This window comes from Macrosteles quadrilineatus, unplaced genomic scaffold (assembly GCF_028750875.1).
Source record: "Macrosteles quadrilineatus isolate MER2022 unplaced genomic scaffold, UCM_ALF_1.0 Scaffold_4__1_contigs__length_99947679, whole genome shotgun sequence".
Classification (NCBI taxonomy): Eukaryota; Metazoa; Arthropoda; class Insecta; order Hemiptera; family Cicadellidae; genus Macrosteles; species Macrosteles quadrilineatus.
In genome coordinates this window covers 1,046,999-1,071,738 of record NW_026542597.1, presented here as the reverse complement: position 1 = coordinate 1,071,738, position 24,740 = coordinate 1,046,999, and the positions used below count along the sequence as shown (strand labels likewise).

At 30.9% G+C, this 24,740-nt stretch overlaps 1 protein-coding gene across 1 annotated transcript; it reads left to right on the top strand.

The window, feature by feature from the left end:
- Nucleotides 1-8,745: 8,745 nt before the first annotated feature.
- Nucleotides 8,746-11,354, top strand: LOC128991668 (uncharacterized). The gene is made up of 2 exons (XM_054414756.1): nt 8,746-8,900; nt 11,150-11,354. Exons 1-2 carry the CDS (start codon nt 8,746-8,748, stop codon nt 11,352-11,354), a joined length of 360 nt encoding a protein of 119 aa, XP_054270731.1.
- Nucleotides 11,355-24,740: the final 13,386 nt, after the last annotated feature.

Genomic DNA, 24,740 nt, shown 5'->3' with positions numbered 1-24,740 from the left:
TTTTAACTTAACAATTTATGTAAAATATATACAAACATCTTTAAAACTTGTACAGATAGCTGTTTTGTCACTTTAATTTTTCTGAAGGAGTAATACCGAATAGACCATTTAAAAATGTGTCATTTATTGGGTCTAAGTAGATATTACGTAATCAAGTTTGGTCAGGAAAGCTATTAAAAATATTTTTGATCAGACGTCAAATTACAAAAAAGAGCAACTTACTCAACATTGAAGAATGTAATCATACTTTGGCAAAGGTTGATAGTTTCTTTACTGATAAACATACACATTAAAAGTCCTAAGTACCCAAAATACGAGTACCCGAATGAACTAGCAATAATTGTAGTCGAATTTGTATTTAATTTGCCACGGAAGTGTTAGGCTAAACACAATTGAATGAATTTGCAGACCACCAATATCGGGTCATAAAAATGGGTATAAATTGGGGTTTCAAGTTTTTTTTATTACTAATCTCAGCCTTAGGCCCTCTAAACATAAAAATGAATACAGTAGTTATCAGTACAACCGTTCTGTAGGGATTAAAAACTAATGATGACTTGAAACAGAATAGCATAAATCCATATTTGTGTTGTTATTTGATTATATAATAGAGAAAAAAACTGTACATTTGAAGTTTCGAATGTATGTAATGGATAAAAGTAATCTGTTGCTCTTTGATGTATAAAGAAATGATTTGGGAAGTGTGTATTAATACTATTCTATAAAGAGTTTACGAAAACACTTTACTTTCCATATTTCCATACTTTACACTTAAAGTAGTTCAAATAGGGAATAAATCTTAGACATTCAAAAAAATTATTTTACTGCAATTCTAAACATACAAATCGACAAATCTTGTGTAGGTTTCCTGTGGCGGGCGAATTGTTATTACATTCTATATGATATTGTCACCGCCGACCTGGTCATTGATGTTGATGACGTTGTTAGGGTTGTAGTTGCCGAACTGGTCCACCTTGATGAACTCAACGTTTTTGGTTTTGGAGTTGTAGAGTTGAAGGCGGTTTACGGAACCGTCGATATGTCCGAGCTCTTTCTCTTCTCCCTATAAATATATCAAGTATATATAGACATTAACTTAATATTCATAGAAATGTGGGATATGACCTTAAACAATTTCAAGTAAACGTTTTATGGTTTTATTTTGTAGTGTTAGGTGTGCAGAATGACATACGAAAAGTAAATAAAATAAACGTCTTATGACCCTTAAAACATGTATTTACTCTTATATTATTACTCACAAGACGGTAAATTTACATAAAGATGGTAAGTGGTAATCGATTTTGATTAGACACTCCAATCATCATCAGACCCAATAAGTGTCTTGTGAGTAACAGTATAAAAGTAAATATATGTTTTAAGTGTTATGAAAGGTTTTTTTTTATATTTACGTTACGTAAATAACACGTACAACGCTTTTCAAGAAGTTATTTAGAATGACATACTAAAAGCTGTCAAAAATTGGTCTATGGGAAGACCCCCAAAATCACTGTTGAAACTGGTGGATTTTCCTAACATTGGACTGATTTTGAAAAAAAAGATGCAACATGCATTTTTATGCTTTATTTTAGATATTGACTTCGGACCGCTACCGATATATTTTGGGCGGTTAGTACTTCAACGATTATGTTGTGACACATAATTATAAACTAGATTTTCACGCTCATTTCAATACAAAATTTCGTTTTTTTATATTTTTTCATTTAGAAGAAATATTTAAAAGAAAACTCTCCCCCTTATATTTAATTTTTATGTTTCTTACTTTGACAATAAAAAAAAAAATATTTGTCTTATATCTCAAGTTCCTATTAACGCTTGCAGTTCGTTTTAACCTTAAAATATTCAGTGTTGTGAGGACTTTCATTTGTGCTATTGATCATTAAAAACGGACGAGCTAGAGACCAGCTACGAACCCCAACACAATATTATATTTATCTTTTTAGAAATCAGTTGTTATTAAAAGAGTTATATCTCGAGTTGTTAATAAGTCACCAAGTTCTTTCTGGTCTCAAATTGCTCAGTATTTTTTTTTTTTTTGCTTTAACTTTATTAATCCCTAAATAATATCTGACAATTTTAAAATGAGCCATGGAAATTTATTAAAAATTAATTAATTTTTATTAAAAAGATGTTCTTTAGTTAAAGACATATACCCGCAATTCCAAATAACTTCCAATAAGTAATCGATAGCTAAAATAGAAGTCAATACCTTGACGAATTATTTAAGACTGTAAGAGTTTCAGGAACTTTTTAGAATTGTGGATATATGCCTGTAACTAAAGAATGGTTTATGACCCATTTTAAATTTGTCAGATTTTGTTTAATCTATAAGTATAATGAATAATAAAATTAAAGACAAACATTTACTGAGTAATTTGCGACCATAAAGAACTTGCTGACATAGTGACAACCCGAGATATAAATCTTTTAATAAAAATAGATTTCTGAAAAGCTAAATGTAATATCGTGTTAATGTCCTTAGCTCGTCTCTAACTCGTCTGAATTTAATGGTCAATAGCTCAAATGGTAGCCCTTACATTACTGACTATTTTGAAGCTAGAACGAATTGCGAACGTTAATAAGAACTGGAGATATAAGAAAAAAAATTGAATATAAAGTACGAAACGTCCATAAAAACTTATGGGAAAGAGTTTTCGTTTTTATATATCTTCTAGATGGAAAAAGATATTTAAAAACGGATTTCAGCATTGTAATCAGTGTAAAAATAAGTCACAACACTATCATAACGTTAAAAAAATCTATCTATATCCAATATGACGGATCCAAAATGGCGGCCAAAAACGCGTAGCCAATCGAAATGAAGTGCTTGTGACCCAATAAATATCGGGGTGGTCCCAAGTCAATTTCTCGAAAAATCTGCATAACAATGCATGTGATATTTTTCTCAACAATTTTCCAATGTTGGGAAAGCCGCGATTTTTAAATCGCAATTTTATGGGGGTTTCTCTTGCACCGATTGTTTGTACCTTTTAGTATGTTACTTTGCACACCTAACACTACAAAATAAAGCCATAAAACGAGTTCTCGAATTTTCTTTTGCTTGGACGATCATAATATAAACTTAAACGATAAGCGAAAGCATGGAATTTTAAAATTTTATTCCAGAAAAGCTAGAGACTGAACACTTTTATAGGAGCATAGCATACAATTTCACTTTTCGTTTCAATCAACGTTTTACATGGGACACCAAATGCAAATATCTATTCAGTCTTGAGTGCCACCTCAATTTAACGGCCTTTATCAAAGAATATTGACTATTGAAACCCAATAAAAATTAGTACTTTTAGTTTGCCATTGCCTGTGGGGAAACCCTCCTAATCAAGTTATAACATTATTTGATGGGTTTTCAAATGACCACCATGTCGTACTGGTTCGAGATAGACAACTGTACTTTTTAGATGCTATTTTCTTTAAGACCTTTAAAGCTCTAATACCAAATACCAAATTCCAAAATAGCCCGTTGTGGGTAGCGAGTAAATTGTTCATAACCATAAAGTGTACTTTTATGCCACTTGATACCAAACGTAATTCAATACTACATTTATAATGGCCATGCCTTGTCATAAAATTTAAAACTTAATTGTGGAAATATGAATTTACTTTTATACACCATTTGAGTCAGACTTTTTGAACACTTTTTTATTATTGTAAAAAACAGTTGACAATTTAAATAAAAAATGTTTTTGGTAATGAGAAATCATATATATTTTAATGATCATTAGCAAAAAATACGTTCATTATATGAAACATTTTAAGGTTGTCCTAATCAAGATGTACTATTGTTTGTGCAACTAGATATTAAAAAAAAAAAACTTTGAATTCAATCAGGATATTTACTCATCCAATCCAAAGGCCCCCAATTTCCCATGTATTGCTCGCATGATAAAATCCCATCATAGTAAGAATAAGAATAAGAATAAGAATTTTTATCGTAATTGACCAAGTTGTACATAGGAATAGGCATTGTCAAATTACGTATGATATTATCGAATCGTAAATCTGGAAGTATAGTACTGTATTTTACAAATTGACTACATCATAGCCCTAATCATTTTGTAAGTAGCAATCAGAGATTGAGTTTTAATGTAATCAAATGATGCAGGATTTGTCGTTATATAAGAACATAGGTTAAAAATAATAAATTTCTAGCCACTAAGGGGTTACTCACTGATAAAGCATCTCAAGAAAACCACAACAATGAAGAAGATAACGACGCTACAGATAAGGAAGTCCTGTTCTGCGTCGATCTCCATGTCTAGTGTTTACTATACTGCACGTACTCAACGCACACTGATAATACGCAGCTGAGCACCCTTCCAACGTCCACGTCATATGATTCAACACTCAACGACCAATGGATTGTGTCAAAGACGTTTGGACTCACACAATGATCCATGCTATGCGATATATATAGGCATGTATATTGGTTTTATTTGTATTTTTTGTCTGTATATCGTCTCAGGACACAGATTGTAATTTAGCATTATCGTCGTGCATAATCGCTAAGCACTTGTACTAAACAAACCATTTAGTACTTGTAGTACTAACAAAGCTATTCTACGACTAAACAAAGTGTATAAGATCTTTAAACAAATCTGTACTCATTAGCAATAGTTTTGATTTAACTATGCCAAATTAAATTATTATTAAATAGTTAAATAGATACTTCTAAGTACCATAAATTACAGTTTGCTCATTAAATGCCATAGCTTTACCTACTGAAAACTTTCAAATCAATACTACCAATGACTTAAGCTAATAAGATTGATAAGATTCTTGAATTTTGTTACTAAGCATAAAAACAAGAGCAACGTTAAGTTTCACACCAATATTAATTATTTCAGCTTTTTTGAAATTTAAGATGCAAAGTTTGCCGGTAAGATTTGTTCATTTGAACATTTCAGGTACTATTTTTTTATATACAACTATGATCTATTATTAAATTCTAAACTAAATGGGAATAAGTATTTATATAATAGATCATGTTTTTTTTTTGTTCTTAAAACTATGTCTTTAAAGTATACAAATATTGGTCGCAACGTTTTCATGTATGTCATTAAACTTACAGGAAAAGTTTGGAAAACGTGACTCTTTATAAATTTATAATCGTTTAAAATCAAAAGTAGAGGTGGAAAATCCACCCAATTAATGAAATTGTGGTGATTAGGTAACAGCTCGTTATTTTTAATGTGCTACCCAATGATTAGGGTTAATTGGACAACGTTTTTCAGAATTAAACAGTATTAATCAAGCTGAACAGGAAATCTGGAAGTATAGTACTGTATTTTACAAATACATCATAATATGTGTATGATATCTCTTTCAGCATAATTGCACTCTTGTTGTATAGCTTCCATATTTATTATATGTCAACAATGTGCTATTTATACAGTTTTGCTTGAAAACGTTTAGCCTATTATTCTATTGTTTTATGTTAAATAATTTTATATACTCTGAGATTACATTCGGCAATTAAATATCTGAAGAATTTAGGACCTTTGATAGGAAATTAAATATAAAAGTGATTATTCATTACAAAAACATGTCCATTGGAACCTCTCTAGTAATTTGTTGTCTCTATTCAATAAAAGTGAAGAGATTGTCTGGCTTTATTTAAAATCATCTACGATTGTTTTTATTTGTTTAGTACTGGCTTGGACTGTCGTCTGATTATCTTAGTCTTTTAGCAAACCTAACTATGAGTAAAACATCATACTTGACAGGGGTCTCGGATATCATGAGAATACAATTAATTAAATCGTATAATGCAAATGCATTTAGAATGCAATCAATAACAAATATCAAAGGCATCTAGAAATGCAACTGAGCGTTGATCATTGAATACTTATCAGTCATTAATAACTTAGGTTTATTATTTAGTCCAACCCTGCTCCCTGAGAACCATAGCAAACTCCCATTACTTGCCAAGTGAAGATATTTTTTTCAATTGCCACTAGCCTATTCTAACACATCCAACATTGTGCACCATTTTAAAACTAAGGTAGCCGTATGTGACAGAAAAGACTTGTGACGAGGATAGGCGACTTTTTAGCATAAATCTTTTACTGCTAGCTGACCACCATTCCGCATACAATATTTCATTGAAACATTTCAAGTTTGCAGAAAGTTATATTTGTCTGTTAATATTCGTTCTTTAGTCAGTTTGCAGGTAAGATAGGTAAAAGTACATTACCAGAAGTATAAATGCTTTCAATGTATATACTTGCGAATTTTAAGCTGATTACTACCGGTCATTTTGTAAAAAAACTCCATAAAATGAATAATCTAATTACCTTAGACCTTATAAATGCACTGTAAATTTTAAATTATTAAAATACTGTTTGTTACCACCTTGATAAAAAATTTAAAAGTGTATTCAGCTTATAAAAATAGCATCGTCACTTTAACGATTTATTTCAACTTGTTTTATCGAAATAAAAAACCTTTAAATCAACTTTGATCACCAGAATCTTTTATCAGTTTATCATTTATTTTCTTTTAACGTTTTAAAGTGTAAAAGTTGCAATGTCTACTAATTCGTTTAGCATATAAGGTAAAAATGTTACTAAAATTATGAGTAAATGTTATTTTATGTCCTATAGTATTGTTTTACACTTTTCATACCTGATTAAAAAAATAAAATAAACCGTCTTAGTTACTTGCACTATTTTATTTATGAGTGGTATTATTGGCTAGATATCCTTGCCTTTCTTATATAAGAAAATCTGTAGTTTTAACTACTTGGGTAATATGAAAGTCATAAAAACCAAGAACAACAAAAAACCGCACAGACTAATATTGTTTCAAACAGACTTACGAGTTTGCAAGTGCTAAAACATACGTCTTCGAGATGAATTCACATTCCCAAGTTATACGTTTGAGTGAGTTTTGATGTAAAAGTTGTTCCTTACCGAAAAGTCACTCTTTCAGTAAAGAAAGGAGTATCTTCTAACATTCTGTATATCCCCATTGTAGATTTCATTTAATATTAATTATATTAAAATTCATAACACTTTTATGCAACCAATATTTAAACTGCAAACAGTACCCAATACATTGATTTTCGTTACGATTTAATTTTTCATGCACAATTGCCTTGTTTCATTTTCTTTTTTGATGACTCGTGCTGTCGTGATTTTTGTTGAATTGGATGTTTATAAAACCTGCTATAAAAGAATAAAATCTTGTTAAAAAACATAAAAATATTCCGTGATAATCTTCTTTAGTAATAAGTTACTACATATCTTCCTCTTTCGCCCGAATAAGAACTGCTTAGTCTGCAATGAATACTATAAGTTGAATTCCTATATTTATTTGATCCTCCGTGATAACTCCATTCCAAACGCCTTTGTATTATTAAAGAAGCCTTTTCATTTTTAGTCTTTACTGGTCATATTTACTCACAGTTTAGGTTATTGTAATGGAAACCGTAATTTGTTTTAACTGTGATAAAGTCTCGTAACATTCATTTGTGTGTTTAACATATAATTTTATGTAGAAACACCTACATATAACAAATACCAACGATTTTATACCTAATGTTGGGTTACTATTAAAACTGTTAAATTAAATTAATTAAATTATAAAATGTACTACTTAAATATGTAGTACATTTTATATGGGCCTAAAACTCTAAAGGGTGGCTAAATATTGGGTTTACTCCATTGCATGCTTCAAGATCAGATCGAAAAAAGAAATCCTTATTAGCTAAGACAGAGAAACAATAGGTTTTATAATGCCACTTAGGTCAACGGATCTTAAAACACAGTATTTGGCAAGTACTTCTAACACTTTATTGGATTTAGTGACAGCTTAAAGATTTCAAATAATTACTAAACCAAACCAAAAGATCCTCTTTGACAATAAGTTTGCTTTACACAGTGGTTCAGGTATGATGGAGAATCTGTAAACTAGTTTAAACTAGAACTAGGTATACTATTGCCGGTCACTCTACACATGGGTGATGCCTTAAGGAAATATTTATATTTGGAAAAAACTACAAATAACTCTTAGCAGTTAAGACCTCATGCATCTAATATATAACTTTAACGTTGGTTAGTCAACCACATTATTTAAAAAATTTGACGCTTAAACACAAACATGAACAGAGAATTTTAAAACCTAAAACAAATCAAAAACAGCTATTCTAGTGAGTGTTCTGTAGTCTCGATATCAAACACAAAACATGTAGAAAATAAAGTCACACTATTACGAATAAAAGAACTGTATTTGCAATGGAATTTAGACAAGACAATCAGAAATCACTAAAATTGAAATAAATATATGGCAGAAATCACTAAAATTGAAATAAATGTATGGCATTAAAAAGTACAAAGAACATAAAAACATTGAGGCAATATGAAACATATTACAACACGTTTTGATCCATAAGTATAACAATCATTTTAGTGCACTTTTTTCTATTAACTATGTAGGTAAATATGCACTTCCCATCTCATATACCACCATATGAGATGGGAAGTGCATATTTACCTACATAGTTACATAGTTTCTAGTCGTGCTATTACAATGGAATAGTCATTATTCAATTATGAAAAAATAATCATTAACGATGTCAAATTAGTAATGTAAAGAATCAATATACATTTATAACAATATACAACATCGTGAGTGGTTAATATACCTAGAACAGCATTGAGCATGAGTCCACCCTAACGTCTCTGTTTCGTTCCGTACGTCGTTGAGATGAACACACTTGACGTGGCCGAATATCACTCAGTTCAGTTCTTCAGTGGCTGTGTTATTGTCAAGATGTGGTACATAGAAGAAGAAACTCTTGGCTGGATTGTCATGGCCTTTAATATTATCCTTTGCTTGGCTGTGAATGTGGTGTACTTCTCGTAAGTGTCTTGTTAAGTTTCTAGGTATTTATTTTTAAATTTACTTGATCATATTTACAGAGTGTCCTTAAAAAATCTTTTCAGGACCTTGGGATATGGATCTTTGTACGAAAAGAAAGAAATGTTACGTAAAGGTATGTCGGGAAATGTATATTTACCCGATAATCTGGCATTTAGTTTTTTATACGTACAAATGTTTCTCTTTATAACCTTTCAACTGATCTTTATGAAACTAATTATGTTTATTATAGTTATAATCTATGTTGAGAAAAACATCGAACGACAAATAACTGAAATATTACGGGATTTAGTTGTAAATGAAGGCAAAATGAGGTGCAATCTGACTAACTTAGCCTTATTTTACAACCAAATACTTTATATTTCTGTTATTCATCATTCGTTACTTTTGATTTTGGTGCCATTTAATAGGAGATATTGATTAATATTAATTATTTTTCAAACTTGTTCGTGATATATTTTCATAAAATGAGCTATTTTTTGTATGTAATTTAAGTCATACCAATTAAAACAGCCGCAATTTTTTAATTTCTAAATGTACCAACTTATTTTTTATCTTAAGATAGGTCTGTGTGACTATAACATACAAAACAAGTACCATAACGTTCTGTTGACAAACTTTAAAAAATAATTTTATGTATAATATACTAAATGGTGGTTATCTGGGTAAAATATCCATTTTTGGACATACCTTCACGTATACGGTTTTCTTTTTGTATGATGATTTATATCCCGAATTCCTGAAACGTGTTTTATGAACACCTTGTATAAATATCATGTTGTATTATAACAAAAAATCAATAGAACATTCCTTTAAATTTTAATTTTTAAAATCCCGTCATACTTTTAAAACACCCTGTATTTATACTGCTATTGCTTATAAAACTATTGTGGATGGAAACTATTGTGGGTTATAGAAAACTACGACTTCTCAATAATAAAAATCTTATTAAAAACAAATATAGATTTCAGTATTTTAATTGATACTAGTGGTCGCCCAGTGGTCGAAAACTCGACCAAAAATATATAATTACTACGCATTGACTATTGGATACTGAAGTAGACATCTCATCTATATGGGCCAGCTGTCGCTATTTTTTAATCAATAAACATGTTGAGTTGTGTGAGCCTGTCACGAATGCGTGTCTAAAATTGTATTTTATACCTTTATTTTGCTGACAGAGTGAATTGGTCATAACAGTTGCTATAGTTCCTAATAAGCCATTCCATAAGCTTATTATGAGCTATAGCAACTGTTATGAGTTTGGCTGGTAAAAACATCGTGTATCTATCGAACACGAAAAAAAATCGATTTCGTGTGTAGAAATCAGTGCAATCTATTGGTGGCTCAAACCGACGACGACAAAATTAATTTGGCAACAACTTTAACATAGGGACGGATTGTCTAGTTGTAATTAATAGGTACCTGCTTATCTATTTTCACACACGATGTAAATAAAACATGTGATTGTAATTTCTTCCATTTGTTTGGATTTTCTGTTTATATTTCGTTGTTATTTCGTTACCAGCATGGAAACCCATAAAGCCCATGTAATTTTTTCATTTCAAATTCTTTTTTTGTGCTTATATTTGAGTCTATTTAAATGTTAAAAGGGATTCTGCACGTCTACAGGAAAATATATTTCTAACAGTATGCGTAGATTTTTCCTGCAATGCACACGGGCTGAGAAAAAAGGTTTCAAACAAAAATGGTTGCCTATTAATATATAGATAAACATTTATGCAAATAATCATTTTCTGTAACGGGTTTATTTGAAGAATAAGATAATCCGCCATTATTCTACAGTGCGCTGTTGCTATTAGGTTGGGCTAGGCTAATTCATTTTAGTTTTTAATCATGTAAAGTTTTTTTTTTTTTTAGATGTATGGCATTAAATAGCTATAATCAGTAGAAAAATTCAATGATTTATTTGATACAATTTATATATCAAATAAATCTACAGTATGGTGCAGGTTCCCTGCCACAAATACTAGAGCATATGCAGTATGGACCATAAATATAAACATATTACGTCAGTGGTTCGTATTATTTATGATGCAGCCATGAAAAACACCCAAATCCTAATGTTAATATTGTAAGTATAAGATTTTGGCCAGTGACGTAATTTGTTTAAGCCTCGTACTGTTTCTATTCTACTGTTCGTGTTCTCTTTGGAACTGAGTCCAATATAGTAACTAATAATTCAAAAATATTCTTTTTTTCTTTCTAGATCAGATGATGAGATGGATGATTTGTTAGAAAACTGGGATCTAGCTCATTTCACTGAGGTGCTACTAACCTCAGCAATAAGGTACATGACAGCAGCTACCCTGATGGAGGTGAATCGCATGTTCTTAAAACATCTCATGCAAGAATTCAACAATTACATGCAACAACAACAACCACAATGTACTACAATGTGTGCTACAATGTGACTACTTTATACAATTTTGTAACACATTTTCAATTTGTTTAGGGTAGTATAAATGGTTTTTCATCCTTGATTTCTCCGTGACTTAACTCCCTCAATTTATATCAAATCAAATCAAATCATTTATTGCCGTAAAACATACAAAACATACGTATGGCATCGTCATATTTTACAATAATATTAAGAAAGACGATGATCAATTACATACTTTACAAACAAATTATTTCATCAGTAGAAAATTGAATCTTTTCAAAATAAATTATTTCAATTACAGGAGATTTGTATCAACCTAACATACAATCATTTTAAAATTAAGTAGTTTGAAATGTTGATGGGTTGCAGTAGTTTTTCTTTTCATTAATTCAAATTCCAAAAGTATAGTATATGTAAAACACTAGGTAAATTGGTTTGGTTACTATCGAATCATTTAGTATGTAAAAAATATTTGGAAACACACTCCTGGAGCACTCGTATAATTGAAATTCATCTTACATTCCTCCTCTTCTTGGCAAACATTTTAGGCAAAACAGCTGTCATATGAACCCTACTCGTTGTTGGTTAGAAATCATAGTACCTGGGGACCAAGCTTTGCTCGTGAAACTAAACATTAAAGAATAAATAATAATAAATTTAAGCTTTAATTTAAAATACCTTATGTTACACGCTTTCATAGAACAAATTTTCCTAATAACAACACCGTTATGGTGTATATGGCATAATTAATGAAAATATTAATTGACATCAAATCAAGAGTTAAGTATTTATTTTATCTATACAAAAGACACTTTAGGATTGGATAATGAGTAGTTTTAACCTTGAAGAATCTTTTGCAGCCCTTGATTGGAGTTTCCATTAACAAATATTTCCTGGATATTTCGTTTTTGTTTTGGCTTTGTTTAATTGAAATTACTTAGGCCTATTCACACAAAAATTTAGGTAGCCTAGCCTAGTTTAGGAGAAAAACCCTTGACACTTAAAGTCATCACACTCTTGTGTATGCCTACAGATAATATAGGCTATAATGCTTAAGGATAGATAGCTTCCAGAGCAAATTCAAGTTTTGACGTTTGTCGTTTTGTAACATTTGTCGACACACAACACGCTGCAACACAAACATTTTAAAACTTTGTAGGCAGTTTAGGAGAAAAATCCCTACACACTTTTCAAAATCATCACAGTCTTGGGTACAGATAACATAGGCTATAATGCTTAAAATACAATAGATAGCCTCCACTGTCCAGAGAAATTTCGAGCTGGTTAGAAATCATATATGATACAGAGTGTCTTGCAAGTAAACAGCCAAACTCCAAGATATGGTTTTATGGGCATTCCTTTTTTTTGAATCACCATAGTTAGTTGTAAAATGAGACAAAATAAGGTCAAGTTAGTCTAGTTGAACCACATTGAGCCATATTTTCTGACAAAATCGTTATTTCAAAATTTTTTTTCGTATAATATTTTTTGATTTCTGATCAAATGCTACGTGTTTTAACGGGAATACTACTTCTGTTTGATTATCAAAAATTAGATAAACCAATTGGATACTTATTGTAGCGTAACATTTTGCAAATCATTATCTTAGCGTGACAACATTAAGGTCACGCTTCACACAATGCTCATGGAATTGGCATGCTTTTTAACAATGACCTACATAATGATTTTAATATTAGGCCTACCCAAAACCATACTTCAACACTAAAATAACAGTGCAAATATTTCCTGATAGTGAAAATATTAACTGTTTCACTGTAGCCTAAGTTTTTCCTTGTTAATATTATTGTCTGCTTGTTAATATTATTGTTGTAATACGTTAAACTAAAAAAATGAACATACTTCATAAAGAGAGTCTAGGAGCTGATGAACAGAAGAAAAAGATTCGTCAAACTAGGTAATACAAAGGCATATAGAATCAAAATGAGTACCGAATGTCAATGTCATATAAAATGTATCTGAGCGTTGGTCATAGGAGATTTATCAGCTCTTATATTGTTATGTCAGAAATGAAAGTGGCACTTGATGCGTACAATGATTTAATTTTATGTTTCAAAATTAGGTTAGAGTTAGTAGGTATGGTTGATTTGTTGAGAACGCATTTGTTCATTTTGTTTAGGCTTGTAAAGAATGCCGACATTTATCAGGTGTCAAAATTGCAGATATTTCTTACCATTGAAAATTGCGTCCCTGATTTCTTTTTGCTAGGCAAGAGAGTAAAAATCTAACCTGAAGTATGCTATACAAAGGATGCTAGGTTAAAATTTTGAGTTAATAAAAGTAACTTAAGTATGTAAATTCAGAATGATCCCTGTCCTTTAATATTAAGCATGAAGAGGATTATTGGCGCAACCTCTTATACAAAGTAAGCTCTAGAAGAAGAGTGCTGGATTAAATCTAAGAGTTTATTAAAAAAAAAATAGTTTTAGTATGAAAGCACAGGATAGGTAGATTTTTTTCATTTGGTTTATTACACCAAGCGATTTTTTTTAGTTATTGTTTGATAACCTAGAAATTATTAATGCGGGTTAATACTTTCAGATTTATCATATTAACATAGATAAAACCAAATATGTAAAGATTTTAAAATCATTAATAAAATACAAAAAAAAAAAAATAATTAGACGTCAAACTATGTAGTTATTTTGAGAAAATCAATTTTATAATACACACTAACATCAACGCACGTTACCTCACATAGCATTGAGCATATTTCAATGCACACGTCTCTGTCTCGTTTCGTAAGCCGTTGGACTGGAGAAGAACCACATGACGTAGACAGTAGATAGTGCTCAGTAGTACATTGTCTGTAACATTGTCAAGATGTTCAGCGTGGAAGAAGATCTCTTCTGGATTGTGTTGATCCTTGATTTGTACTTGGCCTCGCTGTGATTGGAATTTACTACTCTTTCAGTGAGTAGTTATTTCGATTAGTTGTAAACTATATCATGCAATAGTATTGTTTATAAATATTATATAGCCTAAAATTGATATCACGAAGTCAATAAGCCTATCTTCTTTCTTTTTGTAATTGTCACTGTGCGGTTTGAATTTGTTTATGAGTATGTGAAGCGTATTAGATTAGTTGATAGGGATTAAATTAATTAATTGAACAAATCGGAAACAGGCAATTAAGGATTCCTTGAAATTACATAATGTGTGTTGGTTATACTAGGAAGTGGCTTATTTTACAATACGTTTACAAAATAATATTAAATACTAAATGATATACACTAAAAAATATTTAACACAGGTCACATTTATATCAAGGTTTTATAAGTATACTCACTTTAATATACTGTAACAAAACCTACTTAACACATTGACATTTTTTCAAGTTGATTTTTTATCAAATACGCCTAACTTTTCGACATAAAATGAGGTTACTAACCTGTCGACTCTGGTTTTGTCGTTGGCCGGCCTCACGTGCATGTACATGATTTTGTAATTATAAATGTTTTTGTATGTGTATGTGTGAAGTTATTTTGACAACGGATTGTGCAAGAGAATATGTTTGAAGATTTGAAAATGGGGTTTTAACCCCGAAAATATAGTCATCCACGACAATATAGGACTGATTGACGACAGGTTAGTAACCTCATTTTATGTCAATAAATCAATCCTGGAGGCAAATATAAAAAAAAATAAAAAAAAATAAAATAGGCAAATATAAATATAACAAAGTCTAACTTGTATTCAGATTTCTGGTAAATAAACTGAATACAAAATATGGTAAGTATTTTAAACATTGGTTCTTTTTTATTTCAACATAGACATATAGACATTTGTTCATATGTTTATAGAGCAAAAGATGAGGTGGAGGACTAGAAGAAGACGTTATAGAGTTGGGATCTATCTTCTTCACCTTATATTGCATTGCGGTTACCCACTTCAGAGTGAATGTACGTGTGATCCGCCAGTGATGTGGAGACTGGACCCTCCTCGAATAATACGTGTAAAATGACAAATATGTTATATACAGACTGCCATCATCAAAGAAGATTGCATTTTCAAGTTGCTGATTAAAAATGTATTGTTATTTTGAGACGGGATAAATAGTTTCACTTATGTATTTTTTATGTCACAGACAAACCAAGAGCATTTATTTAAATATTCAAACATCCTGCTGTTATATTAATTTTAATAACGTATCTTTGGCTAAAATATAATAAGCTTTTATATAATAGACCTTTTTTTATCCATGTAGAGAAATTTAAACAAACAGGTGAGTCGAAAACTACGGCTATTGAAAGGAGTTTTTGATTCAAATGGATACAATGCAAAAATAATGAAAATAAATTGTTGACTAGACTTTGAACAAAAGTGAATAGGCCCTAACCAATCAGGCCTATATGTTATGTGGCTAAATTAACTAATTACTTTAATTTTAATTCTAAATTAAAAGTGATCCTTCATAAAGTGTCACTTATTTTTAAGGGTATGTCTACAATATTCCCGTCAAGTGCTCAGGCACTAGTTCTTACATAAACTTCCAATAAAAATAGGTCCATCCACCTAGGCCTGTTTAGTTGTCTATATAATAAACCGGTTTGTAAAATTAAGTAAAATAGGAAAAGTAGGGAAAATAAAATTGAAAATACGTAACATTCTAAAAAAGGCTGTAGAATTTATTTTAAGTAAAATTAGGATAAAAAAGATAGTGCACGGCTGTGGTCCTCAAGGCTCTTGGCGGCGAACGCCGACCACTACACACGACCACTTCGTTGGATGCTGATATCTGGTATGGTACCATAAATACGCCATATATATATATATACCATATCTATATATACTATATATATATAATATATATATATATACCATATATATATAGGTTGGTATGTTCACTTTATTCAATGTAACTTGAAAATCATCCAGATCTGTTGAAGTTAGTATGTTATAAAAATTGATCATGATACAGTTTTACTGATGACCCACCAACATTTATTTATGCTGGTTCACTATTATCTAAACGAATTGGGAAATTGACACCATAGGCCTCATATCGATCTGTACAACATCGGAAAGATTAAACTAAATTAGTTGCTACAAATGGGTTGTAATACTCAACGCAAATTTATTTATTCATTCCGACAGCAATCGCCATTTTACAAAATAATACATTAGACAAGATTTACATGCAACAAGATAATATACAATAGAAAACTTTAATAAATGAGTAAGAAGTTTGGTGGTGGTGGTGGACAGTTTGAGTAAAATTGCAACAGTTACAACATTGTGAAAAAAGTAACAATAACAAGAAACAGAGTAAATGATTAACATCAATAACAATAACAAGCAAAGTGTGAAATATAAACATCAATAAAAATAACAAGAAACAGTGTAAATAATTAACTACAATAACAATAAGTGTGAATAATTAACATCAATAAAATCAGTATTCATCAAAATGACAACATTGTAAATAATTAACATTAATAAATTTACTATACATAACAATAATAGACTATGGCAGTAGATAACAATATAATAAACTGTGAAAAAGCTAACGTAACATAAAAACAAAACTATGTAACAAAAGGATGGATCTGGAGGGAGAAAAACTATTTGATAGAATGCTGACAAGACATTTCATCACTTAACACTGTTGAGCGTGTGGCCCTCTAAAGGCACCACCAAGGAACTCCAAGAGCACAAATCCCATCACTTGACACGAATCAGCACTTCCCGGCACCAAGCATGTGGCCCTTTAGAGGCACCACCAAATAACCAACACTGATAGAGAGCGGAGAGGTGTCAGTAGAGCAGCCTCTGGACATCACGTCTGAAGGATGCTGGTGATGGCCCAAAGAATGCACATTTATTCTTCGAGGAGTACTTAGGCTCTTATGTGAAGAAAATTATATGGATGTTATTGCGGCAAAGGTAAATCAACTTTAAATGTACCCAAGAATATTCTGGAATTTAAATTTCTATTTATTTTATTTATTAGTTAAGAGGCTAAATCAAAATTTCAGTAAACAAATGAAACATAGAGAGCCGTCGACTATTGATTGTCAATGGTGTGTGTCTCGTGCAGATTGCAAAGGTCTTGTTAGTAGCTTTCATCAGATCCAAGATGACATTTACCTATACTTTCACTTTGTAGATACAACTATAACTTAGAATGAACAAATACGAACACAAGAGAAAACAATAACACGCAATGTGCATTAAATTTAATATTAGTACATTTCCTATGCGATGTGATCTTATTTGTTCAACTTAAGCCCAATAGTTGAATTATTACAAGTTGAGCTATAAACGTACCCACCTTTCGAAAAAATGTTTAGGTCGAGCTTTTATTAAGATTCTAATGATCACAACGGTGCTGTCGGTGTATTTTTAATCTGACCAGGACACAATATTTGTGTCCTGCCAGAATTTGACTAACCAGGTTCAGAGAGGAGGCACTTTGATTTGAATTTGAGACCAAAACAGAAATAAAAAAAGTAGTTTTTTGAAACAATAGTATACAATTTCAATACAATAATAATTTAATTAATTAAACTAATTAACTAATTTAACTAAATTAATTAAATTCTGATTTAATTTAACTAATATAATTTAATTTTTTTTCTTTTGACAATGATATTGAATGAAACGTAAGCCAGTTTTATAATTTACAGAAGTCGGATGAAATGAAGACATTTAAAAAAGTACATCATTTCCAGAAAAAAACAGTAAAATGTTTTTGAAAACTTAAGTTTTGACATAAAATTATGCATTAGAATGAATATGAACATTTAGTGGTTTACATTTAGTTTTTGATGAATGTACATTTATTTGTTTGTGTCATAACTTCATTTTCCAAAGTTAGTATCAACTGTAACAAGATGTGGTGTTTGCTGAATTCACCTGTAATTTCATGTTATTAGAATTTCTTACATCTCCGAAAGAGAAAAAGTTCTTAAAACAGTATTGTTTGCTGCACCATAATACTCTGACTCTTCAAAAGGGGCCTTAAATTTACTTCCAAATAAGTTTCAGATAGGTCTTCCAAACATTTTTATATTTATATCCTTGGATATGTTGATTACAATACATAACGAAGGAATTTATACAGTGTACAAGAATCATAACTACTGCTTAAATAAACAAAGTCAACTACAATATGCTTACTATTGTAGTAGATTGAATATATATTTTACAAGAAGATTTCGAGAACTACCATGGAACAAAGACTGCTCTCAGAATATTCTAACGATTTTCCACCAGTACCTCGATCACGAGGTACTCACATGATATCGGGCTATACACATTTGAAGAGATGTTCTTGAGGATTATGCTTTAATATTACCGTTTAAACTTGAATAAAATATCAACTCCTCATAGCCTGAGTTTAAATTGTATTTCATGTTTTGCTGACTGTTTAAATGTGACCAATTAGTTATTCTAAAGTTTAAGGCATGTTTTTTTATAAATAATTGTATATTAAAACATTATTTTTTTCATCCTGAGTGCTTTAGTATATTTTAATATATTTTACAATAGTGCTTTCTGGTAAGTTCAAAATCAATCCCAAACTTGTAACAATAACAGTGTTACTACAAGTCAACAGTCCTAAGAGTTGATACTGAAGAGTGAGTTGACGAAGTTGGCACCTGCCAACTTGGGACGATTCAAGAATATTAAGTGCTGTTTAGGATCAATGTTGTGACTGTTGTCAATGTTGAGTTAGTGTTGTCATTCTGTTGAACTTTATCAAAAGCACATTATTTCCAGTAAACTATAGTTGTAATACTTGACATTTGTTACAAAAAAAAAAAAAAAAATTAAAACAGGGATAAATTTAATCATAGACTCTATGAAATGTTCAAAGTCACTTAAAATTTAAGTCTACTATTATTTAGTGGGCTACATTTTGTAGTAAGACGGGATTAAGACTCATTAAAGTTTAATCGTTGTCTTCATGTATATGAATATATAATTTTTTTGAGGTGTTTGTATAAACTTAAAGATTGAAACTAAATGCTTCCGAATCAACAAAAGAGGACATTTATGTAAGTAAAGTATCTCATGTATAAATAAAAAAAATATATAAAACTTTGGGCTGATTGACACTTGGATAAAAATGTATTCTTAGAGTTAGACAATCCACGTTTTACAAACAGAAACCATAAAAGTACCCATGCGTGGTTTAAAAATTAATGACTGCTAACCCTAAGGAAGCAGGATGGTTTTGGAATCAATTGAAAAGCCAGTCTTCAAATGTGGGACGATTTTGGGCGTGTTTCCATCGTAACTGATGAGTCCTTGACATCAGCGAAAAAGGTGAGTGAAATCCATGCCCCACTAGAAAAACATGCCATGCTGCAAGGTCCATGACATCACACTAGTGGATAGATTACTGCCATATCCCATATAAAATAAATAAAATAAGCTGGCTGTTAGTCAAATTTTAACAATAAGATTTTAGTACAACTTTCCACTACTTTCACGTAGTGTTGTGCTGCCCGCACTGCAGGATGGCCTGTTAGTGTGGCCTGGGTAAAATCCACAAAATATTTTCCAACAAGCCAAATTTCAACTTAAAGTATAAGTTTAAAACCCCTTAAAAATTGTATGGTAAGAAAATATTTTATTTGATACTAGTTAAGAATACACATTTGAAATATTTCAATGTATTTATGTAAGAACATAAATAAATGCCGTGATACAAATCTTTTTCCAGTATTCTGCAGCAAAAACAGCCGTTTTTTCATGCATGCGTCACCGGTCTAAAGTGGCATTTTTACTCTTTAGGGAGGAAAAATCGTTTTTAGCCCCTAGGGAGTAAAAATCAGCTGATGTCATTTCAGTTGTAAATTTCGATTGTAAACAATCGCATGTAACGGAAGTATGTATCAATTATAGTTTATTGTTGCCTTATTGTAAATAGCTGACATATAGATAATATAATGTACACTAACACAATCGACGAAACAATTGAATCACTTACCAAACAGGCTCTTTCTTCAATTAACAAATTAAATTAAAAACAAGTTAGAAGTAGTTGTCTGAGGTTACTGTAAATTAAAATTTTTAGTGTTGTAACATACTTTGTTTAAATAATGGTGCAATATGACAAAAATATAGTTCAAAGCAGGTTCGTACTACCTCAGGGGAAAAGTGTCTTTTCAACCCTCTTTTATGTTCAGACCTAGGCTTCACCTCGATCGTATAGCTTGAGGTCGAATCGAAAAGAGTCACTTTTGGCCCTAGTGATAAAAAATATATTATTTTATGATAGCTTTAAAACTCACCAATACACAATCATTTTAACATACTAAATTACGAGTTAAAACAGAATTACGTTGTATGTAGAAACAATTAATTCGTAGCCAATTTGTAGACACAAAAGTCACCAGGAAACTGATAACAATATTGGAATTAAACTCGGCTTTTTATTACTGCGGCTGTGGAAATTCCTGTCTTTTTAGCTCTATATGGACCCTTCAACGTAACAAACTAACCTTTTTTCACAGAATACTCGTTAAGTGGAACACTTCTGACTGGAAGCATCGATTACAATGTCAAAAACCAATCACAACTTCAATAAGGAAAAATGCTCATGCACTTGAAAAATACGTTTTAAAGGATTTGTAGTTTATATCCCTACAACATTGGACCATAACAAGAAGTTAGTAAGCCATATAAAATCCAGTTTATAACGGCGATATTTGTTATATTAAGAGAATGTGTGCAATCAATTTAAAGGATAATTGTTTCAAAAAAAATTTTTTATGAGTATTTTACTCACTACGGATAGTGCGAGAAATAAACCTTTATGATGCAGGTGTTTTGTTTTAATTTAAAGTTAGTTAACGCATACTAATGGTCTTTTACGACTGTAATTTTTATGTTAGTTCGTGATTTTATTTCCTAGATTTAAAAGTAAAATTAGGTACTGTAGGCTATCCCAAAAAAATATGGTTCAGGGTCAATAAATGGGGTTAAACTCGGATTTTATAGAGTTTTTAAACTCCTTTCCACTGAACCTTTTACCGTTACTCTAATTTTATAAAAAGTAAACAAAATGCACCTTGGATCAAGTAGTTAAGTATATATATGTAGCTATATATTCACACCGGCTGATTATATAAAATAATATTGAATTATTGGAATTTTGTTCATACAGTATCAACAAAATGTTCAATCTTTATAATAAATTGTGTAAAGCACATTGCTTAAGCAAACTTTGCTAGTTATGATCAGTACGTGTCGATTTCTATACAGAGCACTAAAAATTTTACTTCTAACGATGTTTAAAAGGCGTGTACGAAACAGGTTAAACTGAGCTGAGTCCGCTGTGTATTTTTGTAGTTTTTAATTATTAATCCAAACAAAAAACTACAATCCTTTTTTAATTGAACAAGGTTACATTTCGTAAAATATATAAAATACTGTTGAATTGTTATTACGGAATCTAAGTTATACTTTGTGAATAATATTTAAATCCATAGGAGATTTTTGGGATGTAGAAAATAATGGTTTAAAATTATCAATAAAAAAAAGATATTAGGGTTTCTACTTTAAATAGGCTTTAACATTTGGGTGACGAAATACCGAATAAACAGTTTTTATAAAAATATGTTCTTTGTAATGTAGGCCTACACTATACAGTATATTATATTGTATAAAAAATAAGTAACTTTTAAAATGTTTGTGATACCGTAACTAATTCACTTTTTAAATAAAAAATGCTTCTGGTAAAAAAAATACCCAACTGAAGTATTCCGAAATCGAACCGAACACCTATTAACACAGATATTAACAGATTACAGATTAAAAATACAACAGAATTTAGATTTACACTAAGCTGAATTATTGGAAATTTTTAAAATATGTTAAATAGTGTCTAAAAATATTCAAACAACTTTGTCAATGTGAATGAATAACTTAGTCTTTAAATCATAGTGTCAGGTCATAGCGAGTTTAAGGGAGTCAACAAAATTGCCTTAGAAATAACAAGTATAATCAACACTTTATAGAAATCACAATCTTAGATTTTTATGTTTCAACAATATAACTACCAATTTTAAAACACAACATTGGTTGATGACAGATTGTACGTTAAGTTTTAGCTCATGCAGGCACCATGGAAGCTGTTTAGCTGTTTTCCTCAGGGTTGCTGCTTTTAACCCCGTTTCTTTTATTTTTTTTATTATTTTTTTTTTGGTTGTTAGCCTCGCCGCGAGTGAAGAGGTCTGAAATAAAACCACGACTGAATACGTCTCCGGCGAAAAAACTGCCTCAACTCGTGACCTGTAAACATATGACATAACTAAAAGACTAAATATAATGCTTTTTCCTAATTTTATTTAATTAAATGCGTATGCATTGTAATTAACATTAATATAAAGTTGAATTTTGGAATTCCGATGTAAGGAATGTTTTTAATTAAGTTTAAACTATAGAAACGTAATCCAAAGTGTTACAACAAAGTAAGGTAAGTGTAGCAACCTAATATATTTTTACAAGAGTATCACAACCTAAGCCTTGAAGTGTGTAATCTAGCATTTAAACTTTGTAAAAAAATTTACTCTAAGAAAAATAAAAAAGTGCAAGAAATTACGCAACCTGAGTAATCAAGAAAGTCCTAGGAGTTGCACAAGTGCGCTTGATGGGATATGTCTGAGTTCTACAGTGATTTTGATGGTCTTATATTTATTTAGTAGTCTTATTTTACCAAAACTCAGGACAAAAGAAAAATGTCACTAGTTGCGGCATCCTTAGAAAATGGGTTTGGTGACCTATAATTTTGTCTTGATTCTATGGGGTTAAAACAACTCCAAAATAAAATACCCCCGCCGCAGCAAACCTGCCGACTAAGCGAATTTCCATTTGTCTGAATTGATTTTCAGTTAAATATATTTTAATAACATTAGGTTTAACAAGTACCTAGGTTTGCTGCTACAAGGAAACTAATAAAGTGTGTTTTTGAGGAAAATATTGATAGCTTAGTACAAATTAAATAAATTTGCCAAGTTTGATCAAAATTTATCCATAAACAAGCAAACTACAACATTTGACAATATTCTCCATAAGAATAACATGGGAATTTTAAATTTACAATTTTTTGAATTTTCTCCGTTACTAATAATCGAACAAAATACTTTTGTATACTAAATTATTTGTTTTTTGAAGCTCTTTAAAAAGGTCTAAAGAGAAATCGGGAAATTTTGTATTTTGAGGGTCAAAAGTGAGAAAAACCAATTTTTACCCCGTAAAACCCCCCGTAAAGCCCCGTTCCCATGGTCCGATCGTGCTGGTTCGCGAACTCATTCAAGTTTATCCCGCTTTACACCTTTAAACCAAATTTCATCAAAATCGGACAAAAATTACTCAAGTTATCGCGTTCACGGACGTATATATATATATATATATAAGTCTATATATATATATACATATATAAAAATTTGAACGAATGGTGTTTTTGGCCTCTGGGGACATCAAAATGAAAAAGTAAATCGGTCCCGGGTCTAGGTCTTACCGTGCCACCTACGGTAATAGCTACTTCCCTATAGGGAAATTCGCTAAAAAGATCCTTCTTACCTTCAGAATTACACGTATGAACCAGAAATGGTTAGACAGACCTAGCCTAGGTCCGACAGAGTATAAGGTATAATTGGAGATTGCCAGAGAAAAAATAATCTCTCGATATTACTTAGAATGAAAAAAGCACCACATAATCCTGCACCACAAGCGACCGACTGGGGTAGTCATGGAAAGAAATCCAGGCACAAAAAATAGAAATAAAAATTCAAAAATTGTATAAAATGTCCCAAAAGTAAAAAAAAAAAAAAAAAATAGTTTTGCCAGTTTTCAACAAAAGTTATATTCAAATGTTGTAGTAGTTACGACGAAATTGGGTGTCCAGGCCCACTCTTCATGTCAAAACGAAATTCACAACCTTCACTGTCCAAATGAGAAATTTTCACGAAGAACATTACTAGTTGTTTGCAGGTACGGAGCACCTTTGAGAACAAAAGGAAGTAAATTTTAAATGGAAATTGAACAGTTGCACAGTGGGATATGTAACAGTAAAAGAAAGTACTAAACTCCTTCACAAAACGAACAAAACGAAGTTAAACCTCTTTTATTTAATCTCTTAGTTAGCAAGTAGACCAAAAAACTGAAAAATCCAAGACTCTAACTTCAAAACGCTATCTAAACTGTATTTAACCATGTAGAAAGGAATTCGGATCCAAACTGTCCTAGTCTGTAGTGATGAATAATCAGACCATACAAAAAACCAAGTCCTGTTTACTTCTGCTAGGATGTCGCCTGCATACCTAACCGTCAGAGATGTTATGATTGCAGATACCTGTTGATGCCACTAATAAGGCTCACGCGGTGATAATTAGAGGTTTACGAAAAATTATGTTTTCCAACCTCTATCCATGATTCTCCTTCC